The following is a 10,741-nucleotide window of genomic DNA, read 5'->3' on the forward strand; positions in this document are numbered from 1 at the left end:
TGCATATGGTCAAGTGAAGATAAAAGGAAATGAACATGAACTGAAATAAAAATCTTTATTAAAATAGCCTTATTATAAAACATGAGTAAATCGAGATCATCTCATTTAAGAACGAGCAGGACTGAGCGCCTTCAGAGCAGCTGCAGGTTTCTTCAGCTCCTCCATCACCTTCAGGCCCAGCGCCTTAACGGGCCGCAAGCTGACCAGGGACCGACCGGTACCGTCGGTAGGAGAAACTTCCGCTGTGTCCTTCGGTACCGCGGCAGTCACAGTCACCTTAACGCGTCTGCGGTGGTGAAACAGAGACTCCCTCCGGTTGGTGGACGGCGTGGTGGCCAACACGTCGCGGAAGCCGTAAGACGTCGTCACCTTCGGTACGTGCAGCAGCGACAACGCCGCTCGCGTCGTCGGGTCCATATCGGCGACGCGATGGCGGCAGGCCCGCGGAGAGCGCAGGCGACGCCAGGAGGACGACCGAGTCGGGCTGGTTCCGGTTGGGTCCTCGTCGTCATCTTCCAACAAGAGCCTGGAGCGGGTCGGGGAGTCCCGGTGGAACATCGGAGAGGCCCGATATGAAGAGGGGATGATGAAGGTCGGGATCCGTTCCGGAGTCAGAACCACAGCCCGAATGGACGCTCCGTATTTCATCAGTTTATCTTGAGACAAAGAGTCAAATGGATAAAATTTACGACTTGGAGGTAGTTTGTAAACTTTTAGACTTTCAGGGAAGATTCGATAAAATCCCGATGAGGTCCAGACGAACCAGCAACTCAACTTCACAATCCTGAAGTAGTTTCCCTCCCCAATACAACCACAAATCGACCACTCCTGAAGAGAATAAATAAGTAAATAAACAGCTTTTATTTAAAAATAATTAAATAACCATACCTGAACAGTTCTCTACAAACCAGTTCCTGGCGCTGGTACCAGTGCTCAACTGGACCGTCATGGTGTTTATATAAGCAGCTGCAGGTGGGACCAATCAAAGGCCTGATTGAAACGTTTTAACTGGCTGAGTTCTAACTGATTTCCTTTTCTTTTTTTTCTTTTTACTATAGAGAACAGCCTTTACTACAAAAGGTGAAGAATGATACAGAAATCAGTAGAACAAATAGCTAAAGAACAAACTTCGGCTCCTTTTTTCCTTTCGCCGCTCTGTGCTTCACGCTGTCACGGTTGCTATGCAACATAAGCTTCTCTCTTCCGGTCGTCGATATTCGCGGTCTTCGAAGGACCCGGATGCAGACCCTGAATTCGGACACAGCTTTTAACATAAGTCTAGGAAACGTGACTTATTACGCGAGAACATAGAATTCGGCGGGTTTGATGTCTACGACGTGTGAATAAACGTCATAAACGTCAGGGTCTTTAGTTGTATTGTCTTCTTCTCTAACCTTCACTTTGCACTCATTTGTGGCAGAGCCCTGCTCAGTACTTGTTCTTGCTATTTTAGCAGAAAACTTTCAGCTTATCCCGAAACCAGTGAAGTCTTTAGCGATTATGCCAAGCGGAATGAATTCTCCAACCCAGACCGTCACAGTCCACACCCTGAGGAGTATAGTCCATCCACTTTTCATCCACTTGACCTGGATGGAGTGGATGCGTCTGGCAACAGGAGACCCAGCTCGCACCACCACCTGCGTTCTGGTCAGGATTTTGGAAGATATCCTGCAGCTCTTTATATCTAATGCTCTGGATAGTCTTCCAAAGGACAATTGCACCACAGAAGCCATAGAAGCAATAGTTGGCAACAAGGTGCCTGAAGCCTTTGCAAGAGTCGTGAAGGTCAGTGGAGAAGTCCAAACAGAACACACTGCCAATTTAAACAAGCTCATTGTCAAATATGTAGTGGAAAGAGTCAATTCTAGCTTACACTCTGACTCTGACGACAATTCCAGCAATCACGTTGATGAAGCAATCAGTGGTATGGTAGACGAAATCAAAGTGATGATAAAAGACCTTTTTGTCAGATTGCATGCAGAGGAATCCAAGAAAGCCGTTGTCTGCCGAGATGAGCCAAAATCTATGTTCCAACGTCTTACAGGGAGGATCAATGGGTTTTTCACTAAATTCACTCGGAGACATTCGTCTAGGGTTGCTCCAGTGAATCTGCCAGAAAACCCCAAAACCTCTCACACCATGGCCAACAAAACGACGGCCATGGCAGCCTTGATTCCTGCAGAGATTGTGTCAACCAAACACCTGCAGGAAGAGGAATTAGAACTGGAGCCCAGGTGGGATGAAATCTCACCTGTGAAGGCCTTCAGTCCACCAGATGATGTGTCAGACATCATATATCTAGAAAACTTTGAACCAGAGATCCTGGAACCAAGGTTTAAAACCACACCCAGGGAAGCCTTTGTTCATCCAGAGACCCACCAGGAAGAGGAATCAGAGCTGGAGCCCAGGTGGGATGAAATCACACCTGTGGAGCCGTTCATTCCTCCAGTTGGCTCATTTTAAATTTATTTGCTTAGTACTTAGGTCGTTTTAAAATTGTTAGTAGTTAGTTAGATCATTTTCAAATTGTTTGCTTAGTAGTTAGGTTGGTTTAAAATAGTTTTTTAGTAGTTAGTTAGGTCATTTTCAAATTGTTTGCTTAATAGTTAGGTCATTTTCTAATTGTTAGCAGTTAGGTCATTTTCAAATTGTTTTTTAGTAGTTAGGTCATTTTATAATTGTTTGCTTAGGAGTTAGTTGGGTCTTTTTAATCTTGTTTGTTTAGTAGTTATGTCATTTTAAAGGACAAGTAGTTAGGTAGTTGTTTAGAGGTTAGTTAGATCATTTGAAAGTTGTTTGTATAACCTTTGTTTTCAACATGACTTAATCTATTCAATATGATAAACATATTGAATAGATATGTTTATCATAGTATGCTTATCATACTATAGTATGATAAGCATACTGTCATGCTATAGTATGATAAGCATACTATCATGCTATAGTATGATAAGCATACTATCATGCTATAGTATGATAAACATACTATCAACATACTAGCATGTTGTTGAAGCAACATGCTAGTATCAACACTAGCATGTTGATACTACCATATGGATGAGGGTTATCGCTAGCATGTTAACTAAAACAAAATTACTCCATTCAGTATGCTAGCATAGGGTATAAATTAAAATTATTCAAAATGCAAAATTTAGCTTAAGTGACATCAGTAGCACCTATGATGTCACCAGCATGTTAATTTACATTGACTTAATCCATTCAGTTTGATAAATATTGCTAATAAATATGAAATTATGTAAAATGCTTATTTTGGGTACAAGGCTTATGTTAGCATGATGCTTATCATTAACATATTGAGTCACTAGCCTGTAGATACTACCAGTAGGACGTAGGTTATCACTAGCATGTTGACTAACACAAAATTACTCCATTCAGTATGCTATAAATTCAAAATCCTAAGTTTAGCTTAAGAGATGCAAGTAATATTGACATGCTAGTGACTCAATATGCTAATGATAGCCATCCTGCTAATATTTACCCTTATACCTAAAATAAGCATTTTACATAATTTAATATTTATTAGCAATATTTACCATACTGAATGGATTAAGTCAATGTGACATCACACTTACTGGTGTGATGTCACCAGCAAGTGTGATGTCACATTGACTTAATCCATTCAGTATGATAAACATAGCTAATACATATGAAATCATGTAAAATGCCTTGTATTTTAGATACAAGGCTAATGTTAGCATGAGAGTTGCCACCCGTCCCCTAAAATATGGAATCATATTTGGCTGTTAAATGTTGCGTGAACCGATACGATTGGTTCCGTTGTTACGTCAATACACGCGTATATTGCCGCGTGGGCGGGGCGGAGCGGCAAGAAGACGCAGGGGGAACCGTATCTGATGGGGAAACGCGGATTGACGTAACAATGTCTATGGACGCTGCTGTCACGGTTGCCTAGAGACGGACACTGCGCAGCCGCAAACAGCTGCTATCAACCCGCGTCTTTTAAAAATGTCCACCTGATACTCTTCCAAGTCCTTTGAAGCAAAAACTCTTGCAAAAGTTTTTGCATCTAAGACGTGCGTAGAAGACACACATCCCACGGGAAAACATTTCAGTGAGGATGAATACAGGAATAAAAAAAAAAGTGCTGGATCAGGAAACACTGCGGACCCGTCAGAACCTAAAGAACCAGACATTCGCGTCTCGTTAGGCCAAAATGGTACGATCAATCATTTTACGATTGATTAAGTTTCCTATTGTGCTTTTATTGTTATGGTTTGATTATTTGCGTAGGTTGTTGAGTTTGGATGATACGGTTTTTCATAGTATAAACCAAAGTAATATAAATGGCAATTTAAATAACAAAACATACAAACAGATTAACTTTAAATCCGTAAATATTGTGAAGAGAAACCGTTTATTTAAAAGTTTCCTAGGGCTTTCTGTTTAGGGAAAAAAATAGCATATTTTATAAAGACGGTGTTATGTGGTCAGTATTATTTCAGTTATTTTATTAATGTGGGTTGCCAGTTTGGATGACCTGACTTCCTATCAAGATATAAGAATGAAGGTAAAATATGCTAACCAATGCCTCAGACACCGACCTGCAGCCCCTGAACAGGGGCTTCACGCAAGAGGCTCTTTGGCTCACTTATATATTAAATAATAAAATATTGCTTTGTTTTTTATTTCATTTGTTGTTATTTTCGTCTATCCTGGTCCCCGTGGTAAATTTGGTCTAGAACTAGCCTTTGAACCTAACTCCCTATTTGTATAAATATTTTATTAGTTTTTAAAATGCAAGATTTTGCACAGAACTTACTTTTGGTTGTCTGGCATGAATTTAAAAATATCAAACCATGCGTTATGATCCGTTATTCAGTATTTGAGTAGCCCTTTTAACAAATACTTTTTACACTTGCTTATTTAAAGCTTAATCTACTTCTGCTTAACATGTTGAAGTTATGTTATTCTAATTGGAGTACAATTTTTGGGTACTATCTAACCTTTGTAATGATTGCACTCTTGATTTTTTGTTTTTACAAAACAACAGCCATAAAGTAAAATGTACCACTTCTGTGGACCGTGGTGGGCGTCCCTTGTTTTAATTTCTGACTGATATTAAAATATTTAATTTATTGTTAATTATTATTAAGGCATTTAAATAACACCTCCATTCTACCTATTTAAGTGATTTTAGTAATCCAGTTAATTTGTAGCTAGTGATAGCTAGTGATTTTTTTTACTTGAACTACTTTGTCAAAATTCACAATTTGGACATTTTTATACTTCCTTTTGAGTTTCTATAGCTTCTCAAAAAAGCCAAAGTGCTTAAGAAACAAAAATAAAAAACACAATCATCGGTTTTTTGGCAACAAATTAATCTTTTGTGTCTGGCAAAGAAGGTGTTTCAAAAACCTCCTGAATGTCAAATTCAACAGGCAAGGCACCGTTACCTAGCAACCCCAGTCCAGCCCCGTCACCTAGCAACCGAAGCAGAGTTCCAACACTGTTAGTTAACTGGTTTAGCCTTGTATCTGCTATTCAGTGGCTGCTAGAAAAGAGGAGTTTTGTTGTTGACTTACCATCCAGAAACCACTTGTTGCATTCTTTTTGGTTGTGCTACTTCTGCTTTTCACTATTTCATAATTATGAATCTGTTTGTAGCCATTTTAATGAGTGTAAACGTTGACTTCGGGGAACAGCTCACTCTGAAAGGAGCTAAAAATAGACCAAAACCTGAATTATCTAGAAATTATTTTGTGTAAAAAAAATGCAAATGAACATATATGAACATATAATGTTCATATATGTTGAACATATAATGCAATGACCATATAATGTTAATAGACGTATTCTAAACTGTTATGGGGTTAGAAAAAACGTTAAGGAGAAAATACTTTCCCAAAACAATGTACTTTCCTGGAAAGAAGCTAATTTTGATCCATAGATGAAAATTAAGTAATTTAATCCGGGGTTAGATCAAGGAGGCACCATTTGGCTCCAGAGATGTGCATGAACAGATAAATGGTTTCGTCCTGTACAAACATCAGCCGTTCATCATTTGCTCATTTATTATTTTTCACATCCTGTAAAATCAGCTCTGTGTCTGAACCAGTTAAGGCTTTGTAAAGACATATGGCTGTAAATAAAACTGCGGCAGAGGACTTCTGCTGTTTTCTGACTCGGCTTTGGAAAGCTTAAAGATTTAGTTTCAAAGATCCTTAAAAACGCGACTCTGTAAAAGATTCACCGTCGATAAAAAAATACTTCTGCTGATCTGCATCCATCTTATCGTGTTTCTGCCAAAAGTCAGAAAAGATCAGAAGCTCTGGACTGAAAAAAAAAATCAAAACCACATTTGAGATTGTTTTTGTACACAACAGTAAAGACAGTGAAAGGTTGCCGTGACGATGACTGTTGCTGCCGTTGTGCTTTTGAGCAACCCCCACTTTGCATTCCAATCAAAACTCCCAAGTAACAGACGAATGAGACCCTGAAACCATCATTTGTGTTTATGAAGAATTCACCTGACATGAAGGAACAACAGATGCTTTTACTGCAGCGAGACAAACAGGAAGTAGCTGCTAAAAACAGCAGGAAGTCACGAGTCCACGCCCCTCCAGGGAAAAACTACAGGGGTCCCTCTCGTCATGTTTAAAAATCGGTCCATTTGGATCAAGAGTTTGTGGTTTCTCCTCCCAGCGCGATCAAAACCCAGCAGCTTGCGCCTCGTCTCCCTGGCAACGGCATCAATCTCAACAGGAGGAAGTTGGCCCACGACCCAGATTTGAAGTCCCAAACCTGGGGCCTCCTTCTCCCTCCGTGGGGGATGGGGAGGGGAGCGCTGAGCGACTGGTCGGATGGCGGTGTTTGTTGGCATCTGATTGGTCAGAGGGTTCAATCAGTCGCTGTCGGAGCCAACCGCTGACGAGCCTTTCCGCTTCCTCTTCGGCGCTTTGGGCTTTGAGTCTTCCTCCTCCTGCAGCAAACAGACAAACAGAAACAAGGTCATGATGCGTTTCCCCTGGAGCTTAGCCTTAGCTTAGCTTAAAAACACAGACAAACATAATTCGTTTTTATATAAAACACAATAAAGCTGGGACAAGTTCAGGATGTCTAAATAATTTCTTAAAGGGGCAGTGTTGTATGTTTTCCATGTTTTTCATAATGTGATTTATAGCATAGTCAAGTAACTGTTAAATTCAGTTGTTACAAAAATCCTATAGATGCCAAACATGACTTAAAAAAGAAACTTGACTTTGTAATTTAATGCCTTGAAATTGGGCCTCTGTCTCTTTAAAAACTCATGCTGCTTCTGAAACTGCACTTTCAGGAAGTCATCACAACAAGGCTCCTTCATTAACCCTTTATCAATGTTTTTACCAGCGTCACACTGGGAAATAGCTCGCATAGTTCCACTAGGTGTTTGCTAATTACTGCTGGCTAGTCTGAAGGAGCCGAGAGGGGAGGGCTGTTCTGTGAGATGAAGCTTGGAAACTGCAGCTACGAGGAGGGGCTGCATCTCGAAGGCGGAGATAGGTCTAACCAGGCGTTTTGTACAGCTGAATGGTTGCCATGGAGATTAAAGGATTTCTCAAACATGCATGAAAGAATCAAGGCAACAATCTAGGTAATGTTGTTCATGAGGGAATTACATTATAAAACAATTTAAAGTTCAAAAAGTTGATGTTACGTGATACTGCACCTTTAAAACCACAGAAATTTCAACAAATATAAATTTGTTTTTCTGTAAAACACAATAAAGCTGGGACGAGTTCACCACGTTGACATGGGGTCTTAAAAATCCTTTCTAGAATTTCAAATACATCTCAATACATTAGAATGTCATCGAAAATATTTAATTTTATAGAGTCATTACTTGGTAAGCTACTATATTTAAAGCTTTATTTCTGTTAATGTTGATAATTATGGAATCTAGACAATGAAAATATTACATCAAACCATTAAAAATGATTTTACACAACCATTGATGGAAGACTAATGACCTGATGGAAGCGACGGAAGATCATAAAATCACAAAAAAGGTTCAGAGTGTTGAATACAAGCATTTATTTTATAAAGTTTGGTGGAAGAAAAACTATTGTAGAAAAACAGCAAAGAGGATTGTTAAATGTGGGTAATATGTTATATCCAACAACAGAATCATTTTATAGCACGATCTATTAACTATGTTACCAATAGTTGTTATTCAAATGCTGTATGTATCAAATGTGACAATTTGACACCTTGAAATTGTTTCCTTAAGACAATTAAGGTATTTACAGATTAAGGTTTTCAGGATGCACGTCTCACAACAATTAGATGAAAGTTGGATCGGACTGAAGTGTGAACATGATGTGTTCCTGGGTAAATTATTTCCTCTCGCATCTTTGAGAAAATACATTTATTTAAGGCGAAAAAAAATATTGCTCATTTTACGCAGTTTAAGAAGCAAACATGACGGTCTGTTTTAATCTTCGCTTCACTAAAGCGATCAGAAACAGAAAGGAAGTTATTTTTACGTACTGAGGCACTACTGGAGGCGCTCTCCTCCTCGTTGTTGGTGGGCGGAGCTACGCCCTTCCTGGAGCGAGGCGACGAGGCCGGCGCTTTCCTCCTGGACTTCAGAGGCTTCGCCTGGGAATCCTCGTACTCCTCTGCGAGGGCGAACAGGTCGCTGAACCTGCAGAGGCAGAGCGTCGGTCAAAAGAAACCGTGACATTGTGATGAATGCGTGTTTATAGCATGCTGACCTCATCTTGTGAGCTTCGTCGCAGCTGGCCTGAACGTGCTGCAGAGCCTGAAGGATGGGAGTCTGAGTGAAGACTGAAAGAAAGAGGAGAGCCGTCATCGACCTGAGCAGGATCAGCTGCTGTCTGCGTCCGTGTGTGTGTGTGTGTGTGTGAGTGTGTGAGCTCACAGTTGTTCTTCATGTTGCTGAGACTCAGCCTCAGATTGTCCAGGTGCTCCAGGATCTGTTCCAGGGTCAGCTGAGCCAGTTTGCTGCTCGAACTACGAAGACTGAAGGTAAACAAGAGGAAACTGATTCACTGCTAAGCAGAACAAAAATGCAAAACTTAATTTTTCACTTTTTGGACCTAAAGAGGAACAATCTAGAGTAGCCAGGTGAACTTTAGAGTATGAGTCAATGAGTAGATGTGGCCTTAGTTACTATGACAACAGAAGTAAACCAGAAAGCTTAAAAAAGACGGTCACTTTTTATTGCATATAACATTTTTATAAGTGGATTCTGATTTAAATGTGATAGTTTTGTCCAAATGTATTTAATTTATTCTTGAATTGTGGTGAGGGGCCACAAAAAAATTAGTTCAGGGGCGAGAAATGGCCCCTACACCCTAGTTTGAGCCCCCTTGGATGTTGTTAGGTAAATTGTATTATTATCAACTATTTGTTATATCTTTATTATGTTCTTAGTTTATGTATTCTTACTTATTTAGTTTAGTCATATGTTTTAAGGAATGTTTCTGTGTTGTTAATCACTCTGGCTTGCTTTCTCAGAAGGCCTCTCTGAAGAAGAGCAGTGACAGCAGCTCTTCACAGAACGGCCTGCTTTGACCTCTTAGATAGCTATAAAACCATCGCCGTGAAGATTCACAACTTGTCCTGCTTGATCCTGGGTCAGGAACTGGATAAGCTAGTGCGAGATAGATTGTGTTGTTAGTTAGCGATAATCTTGGCTCTTTAACTTTGTGATGAAGTGTCTTTCCCCCTCCCTTTAGAGTTACAGCGCTCTCTGTGATTAGGGATCCTAAAGACAATAAAAAGAGAGGGGCAGGCAAATGTGCTTGAGAGCAGTTGGAGATTTGTAACTGAAAGCACATCTCTGTCTGTTCTCCTCGCGAGTAACCAGAATCTAACTTTCTCTTGTCTTTCCTGTATTATGTGCTGTGTTTAATAGGTGTCAACTCTGACAGATGTGTAGTCGTCCCCACCTCTGCCTCTTGCGCGGCTGGTTGTTGTTCTTGATGAGCTGAGCCTTGATGTGTTCCCCCAGCGTGTCATCGTATTTGGACGCCCAGTGGCGCAGGATGCTGGTGGTGAACTGGTCCTCCGGGTGGCAGGGCCGACTCAGAACCATCTTCACCATTTCCTCACTTGGCCTGAGGGCAGGATAAAGACGGAGACGTTAGCACAGGCGACGGGGTCACAACGTGAAAACACGTTTCATCTGGTCGTACTTTTCCCTGCGGAGCTGCAGCAACAGACAGGACAAGGCCTCCGGATGCTCTGGGAACAAGAACACAGAAAGTTTTAAAAACACAACCAATAACTGTTGGCAATACGTCAACCAATCAATACATCAATCAATATGTCAATCAATACATCAATTAATCCATCCATCCATCCATCAACCAATCAATACATCAATCAATCAATATGTCAACCAACCAATCAATTAGTTTTCCATCCATCCATTGAACCAACAACCAACCAACCAGCCAACCAACCAATGATCCATCCATCCATCCATCCATCCAACCAACCAACCAACCAACCATTGAACCAACCAACCAACCAACCATCCATCCAACCAACCAACCAACCAACCAACCAACCAACCAACCAACCAATCATCCATCCATTGAACGAACCAACCAACCAACCAACCAACTAACCAACAATCCATTCAACCAACCAACCAACCATTGAACCAACCAACCAACCAACCAACCATCCATTGAACCAACCAACCAACCAACCAACCATCCATTGAACCAACCAACCAACCAACCAACCA

At 40.7% G+C, this 10,741-nt stretch overlaps 2 protein-coding genes across 2 annotated transcripts in view; both read right to left on the minus strand.

Annotated features, from left to right (window-relative positions):
* Positions 1-38: 38 nt before the first annotated feature.
* On the minus strand, positions 39-997 carry LOC106951853 (C2 calcium-dependent domain-containing protein 4A-like). The gene is made up of 2 exons (XM_015039581.1): positions 889-997; positions 39-656 (listed from the first exon to the last, which is right to left on the minus strand). The coding sequence occupies exons 1-2, from the start codon at positions 947-949 to the stop codon at positions 106-108; spliced, it is 612 nt and encodes a 203-aa protein (XP_014895067.1). The 5' UTR covers positions 950-997; the 3' UTR covers positions 39-105.
* A 5,038-nt stretch (positions 998-6,035) lies between these two features.
* Positions 6,036-10,741, minus strand: part of ints3 (integrator complex subunit 3) — a 20,186-nt gene continuing 15,480 nt past the window's right edge. The window contains exons 24-29 of the mRNA XM_015039561.1: positions 10,182-10,230; positions 9,936-10,103; positions 8,903-9,003; positions 8,736-8,808; positions 8,509-8,665; positions 6,036-6,961 (exon numbers count right to left, since the gene is read on the minus strand). Coding sequence (XP_014895047.1) covers positions 6,884-6,961; positions 8,509-8,665; positions 8,736-8,808; positions 8,903-9,003; positions 9,936-10,103; positions 10,182-10,230 — 626 coding nt within the window. The 3' untranslated portion in view covers positions 6,036-6,883. The remainder of the gene's footprint in view (positions 6,962-8,508; positions 8,666-8,735; positions 8,809-8,902; positions 9,004-9,935; positions 10,104-10,181; positions 10,231-10,741) is intronic.

The sequence above is a fragment of the Poecilia latipinna genome, unplaced genomic scaffold (assembly GCF_001443285.1).
Source record: "Poecilia latipinna isolate Pla-1442-1.1 unplaced genomic scaffold, P_latipinna-1.0 Scaffold476, whole genome shotgun sequence".
Classification (NCBI taxonomy): domain Eukaryota; kingdom Metazoa; phylum Chordata; class Actinopteri; order Cyprinodontiformes; family Poeciliidae; genus Poecilia; species Poecilia latipinna.

Excerpts from the sequence above, each read along its gene's own strand:
- LOC106951853 (XM_015039581.1), bottom strand. The coding sequence starts at position 949 with ATGACGGTCCAGTTGAGCACTGGTACCAGCGCCAGGAACTGGTTTGTA. Across the intron at positions 657-888 it reads GTTTGTAGAGAACTGTTCAG|ATAAACTGATGAAATACGGA; the intron begins GTATGGTTATTT and ends CTTTGTCTCAAG.